The following is a 27,998-nucleotide window of genomic DNA, read 5'->3' as shown; positions in this document are numbered from 1 at the left end:
TTTTACTAAGTGTATGTGATACTGGCCTTGTCAGCTGCTGTGAGCCGGGTCCAGGGTTTATCTGCCCGCCTGTCGTAGTCCTGGGCAACGGACACGTCCACGTAGTCACTGAATCGGATGAGGATTTTGGCCTGTCTTAACTCCTCGACAGTGGGCCTTTGGCTTAGCTGGAAAGAGAGTAGAAAAAAAAGTTGGACAAAAATAAAACTAGGTAGAGTAATTCTATTCACTGTCCCGGTAGGCAGCTTCACAGAATTTGCATTTAAATCCTTATAGAAAGATTACAAAAGAAGACTTGCCCATCCAGTATTCCTTAAGCAAATGTATCGTAGGAGGAGTTATATCATACTGCAGAGGTATTTAGGATGTCATCATAAATACGCTAATCTGACATCAAAGCAGACAAATTGACCAATATATGCCCATCAAAGTGCCATATTGTCTAGTTAGGTTAGAAATAATTGATATATTGTCAGATTTATATTTTAACTAAGGCCTCCAAAATTCCGTTTTGTTCAGACAATACTAATAATGTATTTAGGTCCTAAAAACAAAAGTTGGTAATGTATTTAAGTTCATAAATTGGTTTACATACTATAAATGCTTTATGTTCTAAAGATTCATATTTAGTTAGATGTACAGTACAGGGCTGGGCGTTTTGCATAAAACATATTTTGTTTAACACAGCATCATTGACTGATGCACACAATAAAGTCCTCCGACAGCTGTTAGATTTTTGTTTTGAGCAGCATGTCTGCAGGTGAGCAGAAAGTGCTATAATCTAATTTAAAGTGATGGGAACATGCTCAACACCTCCCTGTGGGGTCCAAAGATTTGGCAGCCAACATGCTGAAGGGCCAAGGACTACAAGGACGTCAGCGTCTCCAGGGGAGGCCCGAGCGCTCGGTGCTGGGGCTCCAACGGACTAGATTCTTACTTCTCGCTACACATGAGTCACGGCCAAAGTGTTTGTTTATCCTGGCCCACAATTTACCCCCCCCAGAAGCTTAAACATCAAATGTGGCTTTGCACCTTTGGAGCTATTTTAGACTCACCTTTCGTGTCAGCCTTCGTTTTATCTCCCTTTTCTCCTCGATTTCCTCTTGCTCATTGCGAGCTGCAAAAACATGAGGGGATGAAGGTTATTCTGCAAACGGTAGACTGTATAAGAAATATTTAGAAATGACTGAAAGAGAAACTAACACAACATTTGCATAATGTTGCTCATTAGATTCAAACTAAATTGGATAATTTCCTAAAGCCTAAAATAGTTTCCATCATTGGCTGTTTAATGCTATTAGGAATGGGTAACCGGGGAGAATGATTGCTTTGTTCTTCTTAAGTTGTCCCAAGGCTTTTTGTTCCATGTTTCTGATCAAGTGATTAACCTATTGAAGAGTAAACATCTTTATTTTACAAGGGAAAGATTCAGATCACACTAAGTTTTTAGATCTTCCGTAAATGTATCCAGGTGTTGAAGTGAATTCAACGTCAGCTAATTTGCACATTTTGGCCTTTTTCGTAAAACTGTTCACAGTTATGAAGTGACTTCAGCAGCTTAGAGATATATTAAGACACTCACGTTTGAGGATGTTCCTCTGCTCCAGCTCATCCGCTGTGGGTCTTTGACTCAAGCGCCTGGTTAGAGACATATATTAATGGTCAGCACATATTCACAGGCAAGAGGTCAGAGGGTCAAAATTAAATCAATATGAGATGCAAATGAACCTGCTTTACACTAAATATCATGTAATCATCAACTGTCAAAAGAATATATTTGCAGACACTTCATTGGTTCTTCTTCCGTGTAGTTCAGAGGAAGCTGCTCACTTAATTTCTTTCTTCCCTCCATTTCGTCCTGTATTCAATTTGACAGCAGCTCCTCGTAAGGTTATCTTATTCACATTTTGCCTCACTAAATGAGGGCTTCTCCAACTGTCAAGCCTAGGCTTTAGAGTAAAATGCAATGTGCTAGTCCCAAACTGAATAAAATAAACATTACCTCAAAGTTGACTTACAGTACAACTTATTTATGAGCAACAGAGTTCAATGTTGTTTTTCTCTTAGTTGAAAGATTTGCATCTTTTTTTAAGCTCTTGCCTCACGGCAGCTTGACAGGTGCACTTCCCAAAAATGTAGTCGGCTCTGATCCCAAATCCCTCTTTTCCAACGGAATAACTGCATGATAATGCAGTGGTTAATGCAGGGAGGAAAAACACTGGTAAATGCCAGCTATTCCTGAAGACTCAGCTCTTGTCGAATAAGGCTCTATGACACTGGACAACTTAAAAAGGTATTTTACACTAAAGACAGACAAAATAAAGTTACTAAACACATCTACACAGACAACGATACAGGGGCAAAAGGGCCAGACTCTGTCCGACTGTTTTAGCAACATCAGAAGAGATACATTTTGCACAGACTATCTCCAATTTTCATTTGATAAGTGAGGGGAATAACTAAGATATCCAAAAGCAATTTCTGGAAGGTCGCTCCAAGTGCTCTCAACTGGGGACTCTTATTATAGCACTGTGTCAGGACCCTGCGGGAGCAGACATAACGCTAGACACTGGATCGATGTTTCTCTCCTTATCGTTCATGATCTGACAGCGATCAGAAACTGCTCGGCCCGCAAGCTACTGTATGCTCAACAGTCTCTGTGCTCAGACCGACTTGTCTCATCTTCGGGAAAAGTCAAAACACTCACATCTCTGTTTAGAGCTTTCTGCCACTCTGAATGGTCGGAGAATTATCTCAGCCTCACACCAGCAAATAGGCAGCTAGTGTAAACATTATATTATATATATATAAGTATTTATGCTAAGCTAAGCCTCTCCCGGGTGTAGCTTCACATTTATCTGACGACAGCCAAATCCATCTCGTCATCAAAGTCTCAGAAAGAAAGCCAATGAAAATATTTCTCAAATGTCAAAATCCATCCATTAACAGACAAACTAATTATTACATAAAGAACCTATAAAAGTAACCACCGTCTATTAGCTAAAAACGCACTAGTTCACTTTCTCAAGGATAATACTTGCAATTCTTGAATTACAATACAAATAAGTTGAGGTCAGAGCGTCCCAGAATAGCATTATCATAATCAATTCTGAGTGGTCTGGCACAAGCAACAACATTACAGGACACAATGCCGTTAGCAAAAAGCATGGAATTAGGGATTGTGCATCAGATGACACGGTGCAAAGGACACTGACTGAGCTTTTTGGGAACAGGACCACTAAGCAGGCAAGCCTTCTGGGAACAAGCACTGTGTTCCAATCACAGTGGGGAATAGAGAGTTGTGCCAATGTCTTTAGATAATACGCCATCCCTCACTTGCGACAATATTTCCCACATTTCATATCTTATTATACTATCCGGCTTTCATTTTTTACCCAAGCACTTGGCGGTCTTTTCCTTTCTCGACACATTACATTCAGAGAGGCAAGTGTTCAAAGAGCAGAGTGTAATCAAATGAGCCGTGCGATCCATTTGGGAAAAACATTATGTTGTTTGATCTGTTCAATTACTAGATTTATGATCTCAACATATGTATACAAAATCCTGTGATCTGTACGCACTGCAGCAGGCTAGTGTGTGTGTGTGTAAACTGCTGGTACGAAGTGGCTTGCGTGGTGCTGCTGTGTGGAGGAGTCGGGTGGAGATAGTTTGGCACATGCATCACCGTGGTGATTCAGTTAGCGAGGGAGGTAGTCAGTCAGGAAGATAAAGATTAGTAGAGAGAGTGAGAGCGAGCAAGAGAGATGACAAGAAGAAAAAAGAGAGGGGGGGTGATGTAGTGCTGAAATTAGGTCAGCTCCATTTTCAGAGCCTCATTTTAACAAGATAAAGCATTTATCCTTATCGAATGTTGGGAAGGGAAATAATGAAAGGATATAAAAGCATTTCAAAAGAAAAAAGGCACAGTTCCAACAGCCAGGATATTGGGCCATCGATGGCACAGAGAAAGACAAAATGCTCCGTTTGGTTGAGTAGTGTCAGTGCTTTTTCTAGAAATAATCGTTGAGTTTGCTACAGGAACATCAATCAGGTGTCACCGAAAATACCTGACACATGAATTAGGCATGTTTGTGTACATGTTTAAAGATGCATCTGTGCACTCACCTTTTGAGTTTGGTGCCTATCTGCTGCCTAGACTCTAGTCTTTCCTCGTCTGTCTGCATGGGCAGGATGTTTTTCTCCTCAAGCTCTCTTTTTGAAGGACGGTTACTCAGCTTGATGGCCAAAGAGTCTTTCCTTAGCACCTTCTGAGCCAGGGAACCTAAACACCATGGTTAAACAAGAGTAAAGCATTAACCAAACTGCTCTCTTCCTGCTTTCATCATTGTGCTGTTTCTCTACATTTTGTAAAACGTTTGCAAAGACTACAAATATAGAATACTGCTCCACTCTGAGCGTGGTCTAAACTACAGTATGTGGATATGACTGATTATTTCATGGGTACTTTCAGATGCTTTGTATAATACAAGAAATGTTTGATTAGAATATTACTTTCCAAAGTGTCCTGTAACTTTAAGTGTAACTCATATTCCCAATACCCATTTAAGTCATGGTTTGGCATATTAAACAAATCCCTCACACATGGCCGATCGCAACCTTTAAAAACTCCAACATGCTCCCATGTTAAAACAAGGTTACAGCTTGCACACTTCAGTGGTTCTCATTCATAACACTCCGTTCGATGTCTCACTATGGGATGCGCCTCATCACGGGGCAAACAGAAGCATCAATCTCATTACGCCAATCCTGATTGGCTGGTGATCTTGACGTCAGCATCAGGGAATCCACCCCCTATAAGTAGCTTGCGCTACGTCGCATGCGTCATTCAAACACCTCTTCTCACTTCAGAGCACATCTCGATGGTAGCCGGGCTAGCTTAACAGTCCACAGACTGAACCCAAAGCTAACTTTTGGTCGACGGGCGCTCGCCGGCTACTCTTCTGCTTCGCAAGAAGACTGTTAATGCTAACACACCAGTTAGTATTACAATCGACCTTGCCGTTTCTTTCCTCGGAAATTAAGGTAAGGTTTTGATTTTTTCAAGCTAACAACACACCTGTTGCTAGCTTGCTTTCCCTCACTACCGACACCATGGTAGCAAGGACGTTTTTTCTTTTTCTCTCACAGAGGAGGAAAAGATTAAAGAATATTAACACACCAGTTCATATTCTTTGAGAAAAAAATCTACACCGTCCTTTTTTTCTCCGGATTAAGGACTGGTTGGAAGAATTTTTTTTCTCGACAACGTCCCTGTTACGAGCGGGTCCTCTCCACGCCACGCGGCGAACAAGATGGACGCCTCTCTCCCTCACACCAGAGGAGTCAGGAACTCGGAGGCTCGGCTCTGCGGCTGCGGGTTGAAAATATCAGGCAAAGACTCACACCAGGTCTGCTCGTCCTGCCTCGGGCGGGAACACGCCCAAGAGGCTATTGACAACCCCGGCTCGTGCGGGCATTGTGCCCGCTTCACCGTAAAGCGCCTCCGCCGACGGTTAGCACGCCAAGCTAGCTTGTTGGGACAGGACCCCCTCATGTCTGCTGATTTGCCGGCTGGCAATCAAGACGTGGGGGCGTCCGCCGCAAAGATTGAGCCCCGCACTGTGTCGGTCTGGGGCTCATCAACAGCGGCAGCTGCGGAACAGGAGTCCCGCGCCGTGTCAGGCTGGGACCCGGTGGCGGCAAGAGATGCGATAACGGAGCCCCACGCTTTACCAAGCTGGGGCTCCCGGCTGGACCTCACCATGGTTTCGCCCGCGGAGGATGTCCTGGAATTGGATTATATGGAAGACGAAGAGGATGACTCTGAGTTCCTCCTGTCTGATTCGGATGTGCAAGAAGACGATATCTTCGTGTCATCGGCTCAGGCTGCAAAGCCGGGAGCGATGGCTGCTCTCCCGGGCGATAGCACACCAGCTTCGCCCTGTCTGAGCATGAACCTGCAGGCCGTGTGTCAGCGTGCCGCGTCCAGACTAGACATCCCGTGGCCCGAAATGGCCAAGGAGACCTCCAGGTCCCGTTACGAGGGGAAACATTTTCCCCAAGCAACGAGGACAAAGAGGCAACTCCTCCCGGTCTTCCCGGAGATGTTGGATGAGGTGTCGGTCTCGTGGAGAGACCGGCCCTTTAGCAACAAGGCCCCAATCCAGGGTGCCTCCTCCCTAGACTGTGACGGTATGGAGAGGCTCGGCCTGCTCCGCATACCGCCTATGGATCCGCTGGTGGCAGCCCACCTCCTATCGAGGCTGGTCCCGTCACCAAGCAGGAACCCCACGCTGCCAGCGAAGGCGGACCGATTCCAGTCGACCATGACTGAATGGTCCTACAGAGCCGCAGCGTTGTCCGCCAGGGCTTTGAACGTTTCCTCGCTGCTAACCGCATACCAAGCGGAGCTCTGAGAGGATCTGTCAAGCAATCCTGGACCGGCCGTTCTGGACGAGATGGCCGCGATCACAGACATTTGTCTCCGTGTTCAACGCTGCGCCGTCCAGGCCACGGGCAAGGCAATGGGGATCATGGTGGTGCAGGAAAGAGCTAGATGGCCCAACCTCACCCACCTCCCAGACCGGGAAAAGGAGGATATGCTAGACATTCCCATCGTTCCCGAGGGGATTTTCGGCTCTGCTCTCGCCTCCATGCAGAGGAAATGCGAGTCGAAAAAGAAGGAGGACGAGGCCCTCCACCTCTGTCTCCATCGAAGGGTCCAGCCGCTGCCTTCACAGCGGCAGTCCTTCGCCCAAGCTACCTCAAACCCTGCTCGGTTCAAAGTACCAGAACAGCAGAGGTCGCAGCCCGCCCGAGTCCCCAGCCCAGGCAGGAGACGAGGGCGAGTTGGCCTAGAAAATCTCCGGTTCCGGCTGCAGCCCAGGCGCAGCCAACCCAGAATTTCGGCTAGCAGTCGAGGAAGAAGCGGGCAGCCTGACAGCGCCCCCCCCCCCCCCCTTCTCCCCTCTGTGACAGAGCTGGAAGTCCACGGTTCCCCAGCTCTAGATGTGTTTCCGCCGCCTCGAGAGATGCCTCAACACCATCCTCAAGTCCGCAAAAACACATGTCACAATATTGTTGTTTCTCACATAAACCATTTTCCGCTGACGCATCCAGGCTTCAGGCCAAGGGCGCAGCTCAAAAAAATGAAAAGAAAAACAATAAAAACAATAAACAGTCCGTCAACTGTTCCCCATCTGAGAGCAGCTACAGCCTCTCTCAAAAGGCGGATAATAGATGGGTCTGTGAAGGCACCACCGTCACGCGCATGCGCAGTGTCGGTGGGGATTGTCGAAATGGGGTACCACCGTGTTCAGACACTAGAGGGCCCCATAACACAACAAATAGAGACTCAGTGGGTAAGAGACGTGACATCTCCGCTGGCTCTAAGGAGCATGCAGTGGAAAATGCTCACAACATCTGCTTGGGTTTTCAAGACAGTAACACGGGGCTACAGACTCCAATTCGCTGTCACCCCCCCCCTCGCTTCTCGGGCATTCTGTATTCACAAGCCCGGGGAGAGTCAGCCCATATTCTAGCGAGAGAGATCCTCTCACTTCTAGAAAAGAGGGCTATATCTATAGTACCCGCCGAGCAGAGTGGCTTTTATTCCAAGTATTTCCTCGTTCCCAAACGGGATTCGGCCAATACTAGATTTGAGGGTTCTGAACAAATATCTAAAAAGATACAAATTCAGAATGCTCACTCACACATCTCTGCTGCGTCTCGTGCGACAAAACGACTGGTTTACATCAGTCGACCTGAAAGATGCGTATTTCCACACAGGAAATATCTGAGGTTCGCATTTCAGGGGATCTGTTACGAATACAGAGTACTTCCCTTCGGTCTGTCTCTCAGTCCAAGAGTGTTTGTACGATGTACGGAAGCCGCGATAGCCCCGTTAAGACAACAGGGTATTCGCCTGGCGACCTACCTAGACGACTGGCTGCTTCACGCACAGTCGGAGCAGGAGGCTATTACGCAGACAAATGCCCTCGTAAAGCACCTGCTCAACCTGGGTTTCATGATAAACACAGAGAAGAGCATGTTGTGCCCCGCACAGACTATACTCTTCCTGGGTTTACGCCTGAACAAGGTGCCGTTTACAGCCCGCCTGTCAGCGGAAAGAGTGAAAGCTTTCAGAGCTGGTCTCGCTCATTTCCAGCTGCGCAAACATGTTCTCTTCAGATCATGCCTGCGGTTACTGGGGCTCATGGCGTCAGCCATCCTGGTCGTACGACTGGGACGCTTACACATGAGGGAGTTTCAGCGCTGGGTAGCCGCTCTAAAACTAAACCCTGCGCGCCGAGTAATGGTTACTGTGAAATGCGTAATGGCACTGCGCTACTGGCTCCCCCGACTTTTCTAGTACGAGGCGTGCCTATGGGTGCTGTCCTTTCACGGAAGGTGGTCACCACGGACGCATGTCTGATAGGCTGGGGAGGTATTTATGAAGGTCGCCCGGTGAGGTGTCTCTGGAGCAGAGACCTCCGGCGGGCGCACATAAATTACCTGGAGCTTTTAGCGGTGTTCCTCACCCTAAAACGCTTTCTGCCTTTTCTCAGAGGACACCATGTCCTCGTGAGGACAGACAATACGACCACAATATATATCGTATATAAACCGCCAAGGGGGTTTGCGTTCTCTCCAGTTACACATGCTGGCACGCAAACTGATCTTATGGAGCGGCAGACGTCTCCTCTCTCTGAGAGCGACGCACGTACCAGGAGTGATGAACCTCTGGGCGTATCTACTGTCTAGAGGTGCACCACTATACGCAGACTGGACTCTACATCCAAGGATTGTGAGTCAGCTGTGGGTGCGTTATGGTAGAGCCGCTGTAGATCTGTTCGCATCAAAAGAAAATGCTCAATGTCAGCTGTTCTTTTCGATGCGCGATTTAAACGCACCGTTAGGCGAGGACGCGCTCGCGCACATTTGGCCTCCGGGCCTTCTGTACGCGTTCCCACCCCTGGCTCTGATACCCCCAACTCTGGCCAGAGTGAGGGAACAACGCCACACACTTATTCTGATAGCTCTGCACTGGCCAATGTACTGGCTGGCGGAGATATATCAGCTGCCATGGCAGCTCCCACTACGCAGGGACATACTGTCTCAGGCGGGGGGGGCGATGTTTCACCCACACCCAGAGCGCTTGGCACTATGGGCCTGGCCCGTGAGTGGTACAATCTGAATACAGTGGGACTCCCTCGGAAGGTGATAAACACTATTCAGAGTGCGAGAGCTTCCTCCACCAGGTCTCTCTATGACTGTAAGTGGAGGGTGTTTGAGGAGTGGTGCCTTCAAAAAGGACATCTCTTTTCAATGTCCTGTCGGGGTGATTTTATCATTTCTACAGGACTTGATCGATAAACACAGAGCTTTCTCTACGATCAAAGTGTACCTGGCTGCTATTGCTGCATGCCATGTGGGCTTTGAGGGTAAGACGGCTAGCAAACATCCTTTGGTCTGCCGTTTTATGAAAGGGGCTCGCAGGCTCCTCCCTGTCTCCAGGTCGCTGGTGCCCTTATGGGACTTGGCAGTGGTTTTAGGTGGGCTCACTCTAACCCCATTTGAATCCCTTGAAGAAGCTGACATGAAGCACTTGTCACTCAAGACAGTGCTGTTACTGGCCCTGGCATCCGCCAAGCGAGTCAGTGACATTCATGCACTGTCTGTACATCCCTCATGCACTCAGTTTGTCCCAGGGCAAACGAGAGTGTTGTTGAAGCCCAACCCTGCCTTTATACCTAAGGTGGTTGGTTCGTGTACCCCAATTGACATTGAGGCATTTCCTCCGCCGCTGTGTTCCTCCGGGGAACAGCAGCCGGATTTGCTGTGTCCAGTCCGTGCTTTACGCACATATATGGACAGATCAAAAGAGTTTCGTCATAATGACCAACTCTTTGTGTCCTGGGCTAACCCTCAGAAGGGCAAGCCTAAGCAATGACTCTCCCACTGGATTGTGGAGGCAATTGCTTTGGCCTATACGAGTCAGGGTTTGCAAGCACCTTCGGGTCTGCGGGCTCATTCGACTCGTGGTCTGGCTACATCCTGGGCTTTGTTCAAGGGTGTTTCCATCCAAGACATTTGTGCAGCAGCGAGCTGGTCCTCGCCGCTCACTTTTGTCCACTTTTACAGGCTAGACGTCTCTGCTCCTAGTGTGGCCCGAGCAGTGCTGGGCACCTTGTTGAGTCAGAGCTCTACCTGTTAAATTCTGGTTGGTTTGGTGAATTTCGAGATAAGCTCGCCTGGCAATACGGGAGCTACAATATCCCATAGTGAGACATCGAACGGAGTGTTATGAATGAGAACTATAGGTTACTTACGTAACCCCAGTTTCAGAGTAACATGAAGTGAGATGTCTCACCAGACGGCCCTCCTTGCTATGGTGAAGCGAGAAGAGGTGCTTATTTTGAATGACGCATGCGACGTAGCGCAAGCTACTTATAGGGGTGGATTCCCTGACGCTGACGTCAAGATCACCAGCCAATCAGGATTGGCGTAATGAGATTGATGCTTCTGTTTGCTCCGCATTGAGGCGCATCCATAGTGAGACATCTCACTTCATGTTACTGTTAGAACTGGGGTTACGTAAGTAACCTATAGTTTTGCTGAGAGGTTGAAAGTGTTTCAATGTGGGACAGCAGGATACACTTCTGTGAACCTTATATGTTGGCTCTCCTTTGAAGGTCAAACATCTGAGATCCAGAAGCCTTGAGGTGAAGCTAGCAGTACTGTCCATCAGGATTATTCAGGCAAATATGGCATCTTATATGTAAACACGAGCTATCCTTACCATAAATAAATCAATACTGAGTCAGTCAGATTTAATGACCCTCTTTATATCTGAAGTGTTTTGCTATGAACTCATGAACGCAATTACATTTAACATAAAACACTCTTGATGCCCCTCACTTGTAAATATTGTGTCGTCATCTTCGTCGTCATCCTCATCATCATCATCCTCCTCATCGTCCTCGTCCTTATACATGCTAGGCAGATCTTCATAGTCACACTCGTTGGGCATGTTCTCCTTATCATCCTCGTAGTCGATGATCACAGACGGCACTTCTCTCCGGTCCAGGGGAACACAATGACCAACGCCGTGCAATGCAGAGCTGGTGGAGAGAAAGGGAGGTGGTGTTTATGGGCGTTCAAATAATGGATCAAACTTATGACCATGACATTTGGCCCTGCCATTAGGATGAACCTGCCCATCCCCTCAACAGTGCAGGAAAATGAAGCGTCCTACATCAAGCTTAGCTCTAGGTTGTCTTTTTTACAATATGGTTTGTGATATATAGCATTATTGAAACAATATCCCTCACAAACCTTCTCAATCCGGGAAACAAAGTGATTTAAAGGTGACATGTCATGCTTTTCCGGTTATTGCCTGTCCCCTTGTGTGTTATGAAGGTTTTTATGCATGTAAACGGTCTGCAGAGTCAAAACCCTCAAAGTACACCATGTAGGGAGTAAAACTCTAAAACAAAAAATACCTCCCCAAAACGCCTCGTTGGAGATACGTCACTGTCCATTTGATTCTTCCGGGGACATCATGATGTCATGTCGTCCCCGGAACGAAATGGACCAATCGGCGGAGCCGTTACGTTAAGCCCCCGCTGATTGGTCCAAATTGACCAATCCACGGACTTCCTCATACACTCAGTGCATGCAGCTCTGCTGATCTCTCCTCCCTGGCTGCAGGCTGATAACAGACAGTTGGGATCGCGGCGAAATTCTCTCTGCAGACCCATTCTCACAGCGTTTATCAACCTTTTTCTTACTCAATATCAAGCCACACTTATTGTTTTTACTTCGGCTGTGACTTTGTGTGTGCTCAGGGTGAGTTTGGCTGTGTTTCGCTGTGTATCGCTAAACAAGGAAACCACACCTCCACGGAGCTCAGCGCGATTCACAACGTCCCGACCAATCGGAGCACACTGGGCTCACAGGGAGGGGGGGGCAAGAGCTGCAACGAGCCGTTTAGTGGAGAGAGTGAATACACATACTTTACAGAGATGCTGTATGCGAAACCAATGTGAGTTTGGAAAATTGCACAGTATAAATCTATTCTAGTAGACCACAACAATGGAATTATGATCAGTGGAAATGGCCATGACATGGGACCTTTAAAACAATAAAAGGGCTTCTGGTCCATGATAGCTTAGTGGGTTTTTAATCCAAGTATATAGAGAGAAGATATGTATAACCCCATCTGAATGAAACTGGAGTACAAAGAGCCTGAATACAGACCAAGTACAATTCTCTGCAGTCCTACGCAATGCCATGCAATCCCCCGAACTACACAGAAAACTGATTATACAACTTGTATAATTCAAAACAAGACTGACAGAAATAAACATGCAGGAGCCATCAAGTGCTAACAGGTTGCATATTTGACAGATTGATAAGGCGAAATCTAGTTGGAGCTACTTATGAAGTAGCCATTTTTACGTAAAACATTTTCTAGCTTTCAGACTAATTGTGAGCAATGTCGAGACCATTACTTCCTTATCCCTGCCGAGATGGCTTTGGAGAAAAATCAATCCTAATGTAAAAGATTACATCATGTCCAATCCGCTACCATGTCCCTTTCTCCAAACAAGAAGAAATGCAGTTTTGTAAAGAGCAGCTGGTCATGTTATGTCAGGCCCACTGCTGGAGGGACGCCTACTCCATGAGCCGGTGCCCACACATACACACATTTACTTCAAAAATAGGCCAAACTGCCCTGTGAGGCCAGTACACCAGCTCTACATTGCAGGACGCGACCTCAATAACACCAGGATGTATTTGAGAGTAGCGGCCAAGTCGACACAAAAATAAACCAAATAAACAGGACACTCAGGCTAATTATAATGTTTTTTCAGTAATTAGTCTGATTAGTGCTGCTTTGGTGACAGCTTTTGCTAAAGAAGAGATTAATTATCCACAGTCTTAATCAAGTGAAGGACAATTATTATTTATAAAAAACGAAAAGTGTTGTGAGCGGCACCCCTATGGCCAATCAGTAGGAAGCTACTTCCATTTGGAGTACATTTGAAATTCCAGCATGAAACATTGCATGTATTACATTACATTGCATTTAGCTGACGCTTTTATCCAAAGCGACGTACAATAAGTGCGTTCGACCAACAAAATACAACCTTGAAGAAAACAGAATCATATAAGTACATCAGGCTTCATAGAGCAAAAACATTTCAAGTGCTACTCAACTGGCTTTAGATAAGCTAGCCCTTTATTAGTATATAAGTGCTTTGTTAATAGTTCTATCGCTCGAAGTGGAGTCGAAAGAGATGAGTTTTCAGTCTGCGCCAGAAGGTGTGTAAGCTATCTGCTGTCCTGATGTCCAATGGGGAGCTCATTCCACCATTTTGGAGCCAGGATAGCAAACCCACGTGTTTTTGCTGATGGGAACTTGGGTCCCCTTCGCAGCGAGGGTGCAGCGAGCCGTTTGGTTGATGCAGAGCGGAGTGCACGTGCTGGGGTGTACGGTTTAACCATGTCCTGGATGTAGGAAGGGCCAGATCCATTCGCAGCATGGTACGCAAGTACCATTGTCTTGAAGTGGATTCTAGCAGTTATTAAACAGAGTTTTGTCAAACTTCAAACCAGACGTTATCAAGGAGGTACAGATTGATACACAAATAGATGCTGATCCATAATCCCTCCCTCCTGGAGCACAATCAGATGTAATGTCCTGAGCACTGCTGTCTACTAACCTTTCAAACCTCTGCATGGAGAGTGCCAGGGTTTTATTGAGCTCCTCGATGATCCGGCTGGGTGCGTGCAAGCTGCCGTACTGAAGCCGAAACGGGTGACCCCGGCTCTGATGAAGACTGGAGAGAGCCGCCAGCTGAGAGGGCAGCAAGGGCCCGTGGTGGTGGGGCATGCCCTGGGGGGGGCCGCACTTTTGGGACATAGAGCAGAGGGGATTGGGCGACGGAGACGGGGAGTTGGAGTCCATCCCCCCTTGAGGCACACATATCATCACTTTCTTTGGAGGCAGGGGTGGAGAGTGCTTTCCCCCACGCATACAAGTCAACTTCATTGGCTGGCAAGAATCTATAAAGACAAAAAAAAAATATCAGGGCGGACAGAATCATTAATTATAAAGTCACCTATTATGCAAAATCCACTTTTCCATGTCTTTTATACATCAACATGTGTCCCCTCTGTGTGAAGAGATTCTGAACGTTTCAGGAAAAAAGATTCTCTCTCTTTTGGTCATGATCCATTTATATACCTTATAAACCTGTCTGAAAATGAGCTGATCAGATTTTGGCCACATAATGATGTCATAACGATTTTTTGGCTAGTGCAACCATTAGCCAATCACCAACCAAGGTAACCCCCCCCCCCCCCACCACCACCACCTTATCATCTGAATCTCCCCCTAGAGCACCATTGTGTTCTTTTTAACCAAATATCTCTCAGAAGGGAGGGGCTCCTTATTTTCATCTAAAGTAACAGACAGAGAATCAGCACTTTGGAAACAGGGCTGAAAACAGAGGGGGTTATGGGATGCTACAATGATCTGTTTGGTGTTTCGAGCCACTTCAGAGACATGTTTTGTATATATCTAAGACCTATAATATATTGATGAACAACAGTATAATAGGGGACCTTTAACTTTTATACTGGGTTAACTGGTATTATATGGCTTTCACTACACTTTGTTGTTGCAGAGAGCTAAACAGAGCTCATGGTCAATCAGACATGGCTTAGACTTCAGGGCAGAACAGCAGGAATTAGGCCAGGGTAATGCTACTTCACTCTGACTGACAGTTTGGCAATGACAGAGACAGCCCATCTGACCTGACCACAGGGGAATTGAATGAGACTACTATAATCCTGTGCTCCATGTGTGGCAACGCAGGTAGGGTTGGAAGCAACAGAAGGCGGGGCTCATTTGTCAAAACAAGAACAATAATATAGTAATATCAGAGCCGGCCCGACCCATTAAGCGACATAAGCGGCCGCTTAGGGCCCCGTAGCCACGAAGGGGCCCCCTAGCAACAAAAAAAAATCTCAGTACACCGTCGCTGTGATAAGTATTTTTAATTAATTGTGTTAATATGCCTAGATTGCCTACTCTCAAAGTCATGTATTATATTATTGAGTCAATAATATAATACATTTTTACCTGAACCTCATCATGACACAAGAGAGGACGGCAGGATTGTAATTTCCTGTGTTCAGTGAATGCAACAGAGGCAAGACACCAGACCAACCAGAGAGTTGAATGGAAATAAATATCTGTCTTATTGGCTCACAGGTACCTATCCTGTGAGCTGTGACAATGTTTAAAATAAACTGTCAGTCGGACTCAGAGTTTTTGAAGATGGACATAAGAAAACATTTTCTTAAAAAAGACGACAATTCTCAAGTGGTGGCTCACACAACAACCCCAGAGCCACCACTTGAGCCAGGTAAACAAGGTATGTAAATGTCAGTAAACTTCCAAGTTATGCGAACATGTAAGCAAAGCATAACTTACAGCTACGTTGACGTTACTTTGAATCGCGGGGGTAAGCTAAACCGTTAGCAAGTAGCTATAGCTAGCCAGATATATTAAATAAACACTTTGTCATACAATCTAAATGTAATGTTTTTTAGCATTATCTGGTGATTTCAAAGAAAGCTCTCTGGGAAATGTTGACTTACTGTTCAACATGAAGCTAGAAGCTACCTTACAATACACAGTTGATCCTGAGTCCTGTCAGTTAAAGTGTTTCATCGTTAGCTTAGCTAAGCATCAACCTAGCACTGAAATATATGGATGTTATGTGACAGTATTTATGAGAAAAAGTCAGCTGAAATGGTGGCATGCCACTGCTTTACGTGCTGACAGCATGTTTGAACGTATTTGCAGCAGTAAATGTGGCTGTTTGGCCACTGACGTTGCCATAACAACACCTGAATTTAAATGTGCAACCTCTTTTTGTGAAGAAATTATAATTCTTCTGAATGATATTCCTATTGACAGCTAGTTTCTATGTGAACATTATGAGATGGACAGCCAGAGAGGATAAATGAAAAACAGTTATGAAATACTATATGACAAAACAAGAATACAGTTTAAGTGATTTGTAAAATATCCATAAAGAAAAATCTGTTTACAGTTCAGTTTCAAATGGGTGTTGAGAGATGTATCCATAGATCTCTTAATTTTGCTCTCAAAGTGTACCAGATTGATGCTTTTAACTTCATTATTTAAAAAAAAAAAATCTTCCCTGGGGAGCATGCCCCCGGACCCCCTAGAGGAGGTGGGGAGCATGCTCCCGGACCCCCTAGAGGAGGTGAGGACCCCCCTAAAGGACGTTAGGTCCACAGCGTTTACATGCTTATTTATACAATATGTGTGCTTATGCTAATATCATAAGACAAAAGTTGGTTCTGTGTTGTGTGTGGTGAGAACGCGAGTGAGGGGGACCCCCAAGCCAAAACTCGCTTAGGGCCCCCAAAAGTCTAGGGCCGGCACTGGTAATACTTCAAGTCGGGTGCAACAAATACTAGAAGGGAAATCAAGTAAGAATACTGACCTGTGCTATGTTTCGGGATTCTAGAGAAAGGCTTTGGAGGGAGAGCAGGAGGCTTTTTGTGGTACAGCGGCGGCTTGGCGGGTTTATCCTGATGGTCATTCGAGTAGGTGAAAGATTTGTTGGAGGGTAGAACCATGGATGACTTAATTGAGGACTCCTGAGTGCAGATTCCACCGTCCATCGAGGATCGGAACTCAACGGTTGCTAAACACAACAAAGGGAAAGTGTGACGAGCAGTGAAAACATCACAACTAAGACAGAGAGAAGTCTGTTCAAACAAAGTTTAAAAATGAACTTAGAGTGGTGAGTGTTGAGACAATGAGGAGTGGGTTCAGAAAGCTATGACTGTTTAACAACCCATGAGCTTTTTATCGACACACAGCAGACAAAAGAAGAGCCAAGAAGTTTGACAGAACTTTTTCTTTTTAATTCCTTACAGCACTGAGCCATTTGATGTTTTTTGCATGATCACATTTTAAGGCTGACAATGCAATTCACGATGGCGCTTACATTTTCTGACAAACAATGCATTTGAATTCAGAGCAGTCTATCCCGTTCCTAAATCTTGACTCAACAGCCTTTCAAACAAAAACCATGAGAATGCTAACTTCTGTATGATTTGGGGAGACAGGCAAGACTCTAGACATTCAGAAAGCTTTCCAAGGGAGTTTTTGCCCTTTTTACTAATGCATTATCTCAAATTCAAGTCACAAGTCATTCTTGTAACCAGCTTTCAAACAGAAAGACCTGCAGAAGGCCATCGTTTTTTTAAACATTCTTATGAGGAAAAGTTTGAAAGTATCTTCAAATCCAGCCATTGAGCAGGCAGACTCTGCAACATTTAGCTCTAAACTAGGCTAGTGATAGTGTTTGGCTGACGTGTGCCACATTTAATCCAGGAACAACGAGTGCCAGACAAAGACAGCAACCAGTTAAAGCCGATTACAATCCAGCAGCCAATCACATGAAAGGTTGACACAATTCTGCCAACGGGAGATCTATTTTATTATAATTATATTTTTGCCCTTGGATCCATTTCGAGCGCACCAAAGTGACATTTTTAAAACAAAGTGAAATGTGTGGTATATCTATATACATCAAAGGTATGTCAGAGCTAACTGTAACTGTAACTGCTTTCATAGATAGAGTAACCGTTTGCTTTGCATGCATACAAATAACCACTGCTCATTTATCAAGCTATGAACACAAGCTTTTTCATTATGGAAACTAGATTGTCACTGGGCATCGTAAGGAGAGGCAGTCATTTTGCAAAAATAGGGGAGGAAAATATTCAGTTTCGGTTTTTTTGTAGGAACTGAGCAAGACAGTTTCTGTAAACTTACGGCACACATGAGCCAAGTAGACAAGCATTTCATAAATATTAAGTTAACTTTTATAATTGTATTTATTGAGTTTGAAAATATACATTAGATTTCTTTTAATTAAAAAGAAAATAATTGAAACAGTAAAATATGAAAAAAGGCCCCAAACGTCCTAATTTTCTCTTTTCCCTTTGTGAGTTTAGAGTCAATGTGCGTTCTCAGCAGAAGTAACTTTATTTGTTATGTCCTGAGGCATGGAGCACCCCGCTGTCAGGCTCAAATAAACTCTGCAGCTATATGCACATATGAAGTGTCACATCTAATCAAGATCAAAGAGTTTATGAAATCCAACAAAATGTCTATAATGAAAGATTATATCTCAATGCCCCATCCAAATTCTGAAAAGACCACTTCAGAGACTACTGATTAATGAGAAGATGAACAACTGATGACCATTTTTGCAGTGCCCACTTAAAACTAAGAGTTTGGAGCTCGGTTGCATAAAACTGTAACCGTATAATATCCGCTCACCTTTTTCAAAGATCTCTTTCAGCACTCCTCTCTTGATCAACTCATCTCTGCTCTGTCGCATTGACATCTTCCTTTCCAAAGCTGTGGAGAAAAAGGATGATTATGTTTTCATGTTTTTCATATTAGTCAAACCATCAAACACTAAATGAAAAGAGCAAATGTAACCATGCATTAGTCTCAGGCACAATCCTTTTGTTCCTTCTAAAGACATACACGTGTTAAAGAGTTCCCAAATGTATAGTTTTATATTTAAAAATAGTACTGTAGATCTAAGTATACATTATTCAAGTTAGTAGGGGGACTGTTTTCTTGGGACTGTTTTTCCACTGTGGAATAATATACCTGTGGTGGGCTCCGGAATATTTATGGCAGCAAAATAAGGAAGGGGGTATGTTTTTTGTATCGTTTTTGGCAAACTATAGATGTTGATAGAAAGGTCTATCAGGCTTTGGTTACACAGGGGATAGGAGGATCAATTCATTTATGGGTTTTGTTATGTGATTTAACAATAAGGCAAAAGATAATATGCACTACCACCAAATGTATCCTTTAGGTAAATGCATTTTAATACTGCATCACTAAGAGTATTGGTCTTGCTGTACATGGATGTGTAGTGATACATCTTGCAATCTTTTATAATATAAAAAGATTCCAAGCAATTTAATCGGAGAACAAATCCTGGAACTTGGTGTCAAGATAATCTGTTACTCTTCTGTCCACTTTCAGCTAAAAAAACCTTAATTGACTATGATTTCGAAAAGAGATAAAGGTTGGAGGAGAAATTCCTACACCACTTCTCATTGTAATTCATTATGCACAAGATAATAGCTTTTGCTTCTATTTTTAGGCTTCAAAAGTTGAGGCACTTAACATCTTCTATCAATAGGTGGACAAAAGCGGTTACAAATTATGTTAGCTAATTCAGATTCTACCCCTGCATAAAAACTAATTAAGGATGTGAAGCGGGGATCAGCAACAACACTCGAGCACACTGTGCAGGAATCTCCCTGCAGGCGTCTGTAGCTCCTGCTTAAAAAGAAAGATCATAGATTGTGCCATGCGGGCTTTACATGACACAGAAGTCTTGGCCAAGCTCGATCAGAGGGTGGTGTGTTGCATGCTAATACATCCTCAGAGTGGATTCATGAAAAGACTGACAGATTGACCTCTCTTTGCCTTGCCCTCAGTCACAACACAGTGGATTAAAACAACTGCTGAGACTCCAAAATTAACAAACACAAATCAGAATCAAACAAATGTCAGAGAGGCAGAACTGCTGGGCAGAAATTAGGATCCTCAGTGTTCAAAAATACCCTAGCAGAGGGAGTTAGCACCAAACAGTATGCTCCATTATGAATTCCTCAAGGATACCAGATGTTCAATATCACTCAATACTTCAAAAGTTTTTGAAGAGAAGCCCATTTGAGATCAGCTCCAAGCAATAAATTAGTTAAGCAGCAGAGCAAGCATTTTAAAGCAGAATACGTGACCAAAATATTACCAATACAGAGAATGCTCTCCACTGGAGCCTTAGGACGTGTTAAATTGAAAAGTGTGAAATTGAAAAGTGTGAAATTGAAAAGTGTGAAATGAAAGGAAAATGTGCCATTTATAGTTTCTACTTGTGATGCTAATGCTGACCGGTCCATCTAAAAAAAAAAGGGATTTCTTTCACCCAGATGCAGCAAATGTAACATTAGGTCAGGTCAAAGTGATAAAACATAAATACATAAATGTACTAACGAGAAGGTGACACAAAATAGAGGAATATTTCTAACGGAGTGAAAGCAACTAGAATGTTTTCCACAAAGCACCAGAGGCAACACACAGTTCACTTCTTTGTAACTGTGCATTCTCAAACTTCATTAAAAAAGGTACAACAGTTCAGAAAGTGGAATGGCTTCTATTAATAATGTTTGCCTGTCAAGCAGTACTTGGCTAATGACAAAAGTAAACCTTGTAGTACTCTGAAAGTTTATAACAAGCTTCTCTGCACCTGGCACTGGGTTTTCATCCCACTGTTCTATTACAATAAGAAGCAACAACTGTGCTTTTTAATAGAAGTCTCAATATTATACTAGTGAGACTTTATACAGGATGTGCATCATTAAAAACAAAAAGCAAATGTTATACAATACTATGTTCAGCCTCTTCATTCCAATTAAATCCTTCAATAACACTTTATTCCAGAACAAAAGATCTTGCATGAATTCAGCTTCAATAAATACTTTAACACCTATGCTATGGGTTACAAAAAAAAAGAAACAAATCAATAACCATTTTTTGGGTGACAGATCCAATCAAAATGACAAATCTGTTTAAAAACATCAGCATCGACTCTTTGCCAGTGTGGGAAACCCGAGGCTAGAGGTTGATGCTTGACCGGCGGTGCTGTGATATGTTCAGGGATTATAGTGCTGTTTTATCCAAAATAAAAAGTAATTACTCAAAGCTTTATGACATAACTGCTCTGTGATTGGATGTGCACAGTTACATAATGTCATTAACTCAAAAGCCTTTTTAAGGATGAGTCTTCAGATGGACAGCTTTCGTGTGCTCATAAAACAAAAGATAGAAGAAATTGTTCAAATGGACACCTCAGTTGGTCGAGTCTGGCGTTAAAACACTGGCTGCTTTTGTTAAAAACATATTGTTTAATATTTTATGAATCCATTAATAGTGTGCAATAAGTGGAATTTCATGTTCATTTCATCATGAAGGTCCTGTGAGAGCAATAACAAAAAAAGAAATTCAGTGTGGAAACTTGCAACAGATAGTCAGAATATTAGTGTGAATCTGATCATGAATAGGATTGTCAGGGGACTCGAATCCACTGTGAACTTGTAATTTGTTTTTTTATACAGACGAGGTCGACTAATTGAAGTGGGCAGCAAACTGCAAGTACAAAAAAGTAGAAACTGTCGATTGAACATCAACCAAGTTCCATGTTGGACAGTCGACCGTGGCCCAAGTGCTGTCCAACAGCCACTCAATCTGTACCAAGATGAGAAGATTAGAAGTTCATCCGGGAGCCTCAGCTGACAGCATATTAAATGAAACTGGCATATCCGAGTACAGCCATATTGATCTGAGAACACTTCTCTTAGTTTTAAGAGAACAAAATATTCCACGGCGAAGTGACCCAGATAGTCAGAACACATCCTACCAACCCTGAGGCGCAGTAGCTCAAAGTGAAGGCTTTTACTGAAGCAATTCGCTCAGCCTCAGCCTGACAAAAACTGTATAAAAACTTTCATGAAGTATTTTATCAATGAGAAGCTTATTTAAGGTCAACACTTCAGGAACTTGATGCTGGCTTAATGCAACCATTATTTATAAAAAGTATACAGCATTGTGGCATTTTCCTCTTCATGCAGTAGATATAGTAGTAGTAAGATTTCCTTTTTTAAATATGCCAACACAACAGCAAACATTGTGATATGTGGTATGTTCATGTGGAAATACTTACTAATTGGATCAGGAATACAAAATGAAGATAACATCCCACTACCTCATGTATGTTCTTTTGATGAATCTCTGCCCAGTGAAATCTCTGTGATACAAACTAGATGTGAGTATCTAGTGAGCATGATAAGACCGCATGATAAGACAGCATGATAAGACTTCTCACTGTCAGGCCCTCCTTCCTTCCTTCCTTCCTTCCTTCCTTCCTGAGGTGAAGAGTACAGGCTCCCAGAGCTAGCCTTCATCTGCTTAATATCACAACACATTCATAATCCTCTACTGTGCTCAGTGTCCAATTATCAGCGACAACATCTGCATGCCCAGTGGCTGCTCTGCTACCCACTGACACAGGAAACGTAATCAACAGTATAGGGCGACAGACGTGACATTGATATTGACTATTCAGTGCACTTTGTCTTTAATGAGATACATGTAGAGTGCTCACTTGCATAAAGTACATTTTCCCCATGTAGAACAAGGCTGAAAGTATTGGTACAGTAAGTATAGGTGATAATAATAATAATGAGTCCTCATTTTTCTTATGTCAACTAAATGAATAGGATCATAATTTTATTGTTGACGAATTAAATGATGGCAGATGCAAAGAGGCAGAGTGTGCTTCCTCCATTTAAAAAACATAAATAAAATAAAAAGGGGCTAATGGTCAACCAAAGTATTTTATCCAAATCCAGTTTGACCTTTTTTTTTTTTTTTAAAAATCTGATTTAAGATGTATTTAGATAACCTAACTGCTCTGAATCCACTCCACTCTGTTGAGTGAGCTATTCATGCACCAGTGGAATCAGTGCCGTTCCCTGGATGGAATATATATATATATATATATATATATATATATATATATATATATACACACTTTGGCAGAAAACACAGCGCGCGTTTAACATTTGAGAAGGTGAACATGATCATGTGCACCAGCACATATTATCCTAGATATTGAAAATACTGTAAATATAATAAAATAAAAAAGACAGAGTTTTTAAATATGTTTTGTAAAAATGGACTCAATAGCCTTAATTTAATAAATGTTCCTTGGAAATAGTAAACGTCTGTCATTAAAGCAGGTCCATCACTACTAGTGACCCCTTTCAGGTTACACAGTTGTAGATATTTGAGACATTGTTTATTTGACAGCAATTATTCCTGCAGGTTGAAATCCACATGTATTATGTGTTGACGGCTGCAGTTTAAAAATCCCTGCACCACCTCCTGTCATTTAAATTTACTGCACTGGCTCACTCTTCTGTGACTTCTATACTTCCACTGCCGCCTTCAGGGGTGCAGATCACATTTCCCTTGTTTGGGGCTTTGAGAGTCAGGTCAATACTTCTTGCTGAAATTGAAGTGACAGTGTGTGCGCAGATGTTTTGGCGTCACAGCGACTAAATAACCTGCCTGAGCATTGGGGCTTCTTTCAACAATGCACTTCGCCTAAGCTTTAAAAAAAAAAAAAACTGAAATTCCACTTAGTCGCTCCAGTGAGATATACTGGTGGGTTATAATCCACCATCATGCTGAAATCAAAAACGCTTTAATCAAACTACGGTAGAAAAATAATGATGTGGAGACAGCCGTTTTATGCATACAAAACAAGTGGAAGACAAAAGTTATGAAGAGAGCTCAACTCCACTGTGCATTAACAACATTGTAGGAGAAAAAAGGCCTTTTTGTTTGCTCAGATCTTCATTGTTGTCCTCCACTGCAACAGGGGAGATGCTGTTATAATAGACAGTGGCTCAGTGGACCAATGAACAGAACATATCTACATGATTGTTTCATGAGTAGACACTACTAAAATACAGCAAAATAGGAAAGTCAAGCCTCTAAAGCAAATACATATTTTGTAATGTATTTTTGGGGTTTCGCTAAAAACACATTTTCAAGAGAAAATATAGCCAGGCGAATCATGTACAGAACAGGAACAGACTACAGCCAAACATGTTGGGAACAGGAACAGTCAAATCCTTGCTGAAAGGTAATACCTACCAAAAAGTCAAATACATTTATAGTGCTTGTGAGACTGATTCATCCAGGAAATTAACACCTGAAATATGCCAATTTAATATTACTTAATCAAAGCATTTTTTTCCAGGTAGGCCTGGATACAAGTCTGTACAGTTGCTCATATTCTAGACAAGCAAGAGTTTGCTTCCACCCTGCAGTCTGACTAAGGGCCTCAGTGTGTCTACCTGGCTGAGGTTAATATTCATGATGTTGCAGCCAAGGAAAATAACTACAGGCACATCTGAACAGAGCATGTCCTTCACTTACCCCTGACAATACTGGCCTGTAAGATAAAAGGAACTCCAAAGAGAACTAACAACACGAAACCCCAACGCTGCACTTTTGCTGAATCAATTTGATGCTTTTTAAATAACCCTGGAGACTGAAACCTAATACTTTTTGTTAAAGAATATACACTGAATAATCTTCCCATTACCAGACAGGGTAGAACACAATATGGTTGTTTATGGTGAACCTGGCAACTGTTTTTGTGCTTATATTAACATAGTATTGAGGAAAAAAAGTCACGTACCAGCAGATGTCTGCTTGAACTTGTCACTCTTCTTCTTTCTCCATTTCCAGGGCTTGAGGAGGCGTCCCAGAGTAGCAAATTTGCTCCGACGACGGATGGGTGGAGTGTGGGTGCCAGACTCAGAACGCATGGCTGCCAGCCTCTCTACTTCCTCGGCTGTAAGGGAATTCAAAAAAATAAAAACAGGGTATAGTTTAGGTGAGAATGCAGAGGAGGTGATATTCCAGTAGTAATGCAGGCGAGCTAGAAGTGAATGCAGCAGACAATTTTGCTCACAAAGAACCAAGCATTACAAATCTGTGCCAAGTAGCCTGCTGAATTCTTCTATCTGGATGAGGTTGAGAGAGTATAAACAAACCTGCACACCAGATAGTATTAGGCAGGATACGCTCCCAGTCGAAACAGTTCACATTGAGTGGCTGTCATTAGCTTGCCAAGACACACCAACAGTCTGATAAGCACCTCATTAAGTGGAAATCTTTCAACTCCTCATCAAATATTCACAAGGCCCAGCCCGTTAGACTTCGAAATACTGTTGCATATCCTAGGCCAGGAATGTTAAGTATTTTATTTTAACACGGACTACTAAATGAGAAAATGAATGCATGTTACATTTGCAAAATGGTGCAATCGAGGACTACAAAAAAAACACTAACCAAACACAAGGGAGGAAAGAGGTTTTCAAACTCAAATCCGATATAACACACACATTTAAATATAGTCTTCTTTATAAACAGCACTCACAGAATCATACAAATGTTTCAGATATATAAATATTATTTAATGACTTTGCTTTCTAGGCAGCCCTTCAATTCCTCACTGTATACAATGAATATTCAAGAGATGTGATACTTGCTTTGGTAATCCATCATGTCTGCTTTTATTTTCTGATATACAGCCTAATTTGCAATGATATCATAGTCCTGCATTGCCAGACGTCAACATTTCAGGCATTGGAGAGCAACAATAGGTTGTAAAACAATGAAAGCTGACCATTCACATACATTTGACAGGTTTGAGGAGAATGAATGGACACATAAAAAAAAATTGGAAAATTTATTCAGAAACAGAAATGGCCTAGTTTTCAACAGACTGACTTCTGGATGCATGATGACCTCCAGCACAGCATGTTGCATCAGTTGTCAGTGGCACTACATTGCGTCAGATAATCACCCGTGACATGCTGTCAATAATTACATCACATCACAATGTTTGCCAACATGGACATATCATTTTGCAGCCTAGTCACCTCCTAAATGTGACAGCAGGATAAATAATGTGACAGTAATGCAGTCCCACGAAACATCAATGAAATGCTCCGGAGCCTCAGAAGCAACCATCTTAGCCATCCTGTCACCACACGACCCTATAAATAGATCTACAGTCGATGCTAATTGAAACCAGTAGAGATTTCAAATGACTTCATTAGGGGACCAAAAGCTAGATAAAGACAGGAAGAAAATAGAAGCAGAGTAACCTCCAACTGCAAAGTACCAACCATCTTTATGTACTGACAGACACAAAGATGACACACTTTTATTCACTTCAATAACAGATATCTTTACCATCCTAACATCAGGTGATCATTTCATGACAACAGGCACACACCAGCCCACATTCACCATGTTGCACATAGCCTAGATTCTCCACACACACTGATGTGGCTGCTTTTAATTAAAAACACTTGTTTGCATACCAAGATGGATCATTGATGATGTAATGACACTGAACTGGAAATGGCCTTGTGTAAACAGCTTCATGACATTTTAATGGCATCAATAGGCTAGAAAAGCTACATTGATATAATTTATCTTGTGATTTAAGGAGACCACAAAATACAGAAAATGTTATCATGCAAACCAACAAATTGAACTCAGAGCATTAATAAGTTCTGATCCAGTTAAAGGCAGCTTCAACAACAGCAATAGTGACTCACAGTAGAAATGTATGCACTCAAGTAACTAGAGAATATTATAACAAGGAGGCGCAACACATATTGAACGATGGAGATCAGAGGCATGGACATCGCCAGACTGAGGGAAAATAGGCTACATGCTTGATGGCAGTACCGCAGGGCTACTATGGGCGAAACCACACAAGGCTCCAGAGCTACTCACCGTCCTGTGTGTCGTTCCCGCGGCTGCAATTGCTGCAAATGTGCTTTATCTCTTTCCCGATGTGACAGTGGATCGTAAAGGGCATGTTGTTATTGTTGTTGTGGTGTGGATGCTGGCCGTGCCCTTTCTTGTTGCTGAGAGACATTATTTTGACCAGGCTAAACGCTTTTTTCTTAGGTTTCTGCACCGCTACGGGCGTTTCTCGGCACCCCGTGGTAAGCCAAGTGCCGTGCATGATGGTGGGCGCAGGATCCACCGTCGGGTAATGGACCGTCCTAAACATGGCGAAAACGGACCAGTGCGCTTTGATTACGACGGTGTGGATTTAAATTAAAGGGCCATTAATTTAGTCCTACCTGACCTAGTGTAAAGAAGCAGCTTCCATCGAGCCCAAATCAGCCGCTTCTCCCTGCTGAATCCCCCACACCTTTACCTGAGATCACAGTAATGTGCAGCTGGCCTACTTGGGTGCGCAATGCAAAAGTAGCTACAGCTGCTGCTGAGAAAAAAAACACTGCTGCCAGATCCAAGTGGGCTAATAATAAAAAAAAGAGGCTGAGTAGTGAATGGCAGTGACCACCTCTCCCTCCCAGAGATGCAGACTGCAGTCGGTTGTAGCTAATCCACGATTAGAGGAGCTAAGCAGTGAGCGTTTGTGATTGGCTGCACCATGCCTTCCTCTTATAGGCTAGTGGACAGAGGTAAAAGTTACTCGACTGATAAAAAGATTCAAATTCTTTTTTAGCAGGTTAAATTACATGCCGGAGCCTTTCTGCATACAAAAACTGAAAAACAACTATATCCACCATTTGGTCAGGAATTACCAAAAAATATATAGTGTACTTTTGTTCTAATAAAATTAAACTCAGAGAATTATCCAAAAAAGAATGTCAGTTTATCTGAAACACTGAGACTATAGAAAAAGATAAAGTAAATACTTAAGGGGCAAAGAGCCACTTATTGGACGATTTGGCAAGTCAAAAACGAATGAAAAACTGATAACTGATTTCCTTAAACAGCCCTTTGAGGTATTGAATTCCTACTTGAGTGACTATAATAGGTAAACACTGAAAGAGACTCGATCAAAAATGAAGCCCTTTGGTACCTAAAAACTTTAATATGGATTTTGAATCGTAAAACATGATAGTAAATGTTCTGTCTATGAAGTTTTCCGATACACATACATCAATGAACCCAAAATCATTCACAAATGACTCAAATGACCCCCCCCCCCTTACTCTAATCCTCTAATTTTCTGTGTATTTATTACAAAAAATAAAAGATTGAGTGAGGTTTAAAAAATCTGCTTTACATGAAAGCGCTGAGAGAAGTGAGTGCAAAAATAAAACTTCTACATCAGTTGGGCATGATAACAAACAAGAGCTCAGAGAATTAAAATCAAAGAAATGAAACAGAGCAAAGGGACCCTAATCAGTGATCATAAAGCTCAATACTT

At 43.0% G+C, this 27,998-nt stretch overlaps 1 protein-coding gene across 1 annotated transcript; it reads right to left on the bottom strand.

The window, feature by feature from the left end:
* Window positions 1-5: 5 nt before the first annotated feature.
* On the bottom strand, window positions 6-27,171 carry LOC117462830 (phosphatase and actin regulator 1-like). Its single transcript, XM_034105167.2, has 10 exons — window positions 26,543-27,171; window positions 24,426-24,581; window positions 18,407-18,487; window positions 16,554-16,757; window positions 13,731-14,073; window positions 10,921-11,123; window positions 4,126-4,282; window positions 1,583-1,638; window positions 1,056-1,117; window positions 6-167 (listed from the first exon to the last, which is right to left on the bottom strand). Exons 1-10 carry the CDS (start codon window positions 26,823-26,825, stop codon window positions 6-8), a joined length of 1,707 nt encoding a protein of 568 aa, XP_033961058.2. The 5' UTR covers window positions 26,826-27,171.
* Window positions 27,172-27,998: the final 827 nt, after the last annotated feature.

Source organism: Pseudochaenichthys georgianus, chromosome 17 (genome assembly GCF_902827115.2).
Source record: "Pseudochaenichthys georgianus chromosome 17, fPseGeo1.2, whole genome shotgun sequence".
Lineage (NCBI taxonomy): Eukaryota > Metazoa > Chordata > Actinopteri > Perciformes > Channichthyidae > Pseudochaenichthys > Pseudochaenichthys georgianus.
Note: the sequence above shows the minus strand (reverse complement) of the source record. Positions and strands in the feature narration are given on the sequence as shown.

What these genes read in the sequence shown, in the direction of transcription:
- LOC117462830 (XM_034105167.2), bottom strand. Translation starts at nt 26,825, where the DNA reads ATGTTTAGGACGGTCCATTACCCGACGGTGGATCCTGCGCCCACCATC. An exon ending in CGGGAACGACACACAGGACG is followed by an intron (nt 24,582 to 26,542) that starts GTGAGTAGCTCT and finishes ATTCCCTTACAG; the next exon opens with CCGAGGAAGTAGAGAGGCTG. An exon ending in ATAGGCACCAAACTCAAAAG is followed by an intron (nt 1,639 to 4,125) that starts GTGAGTGCACAG and finishes GTCTCTAACCAG; the next exon opens with GCGCTTGAGTCAAAGACCCA.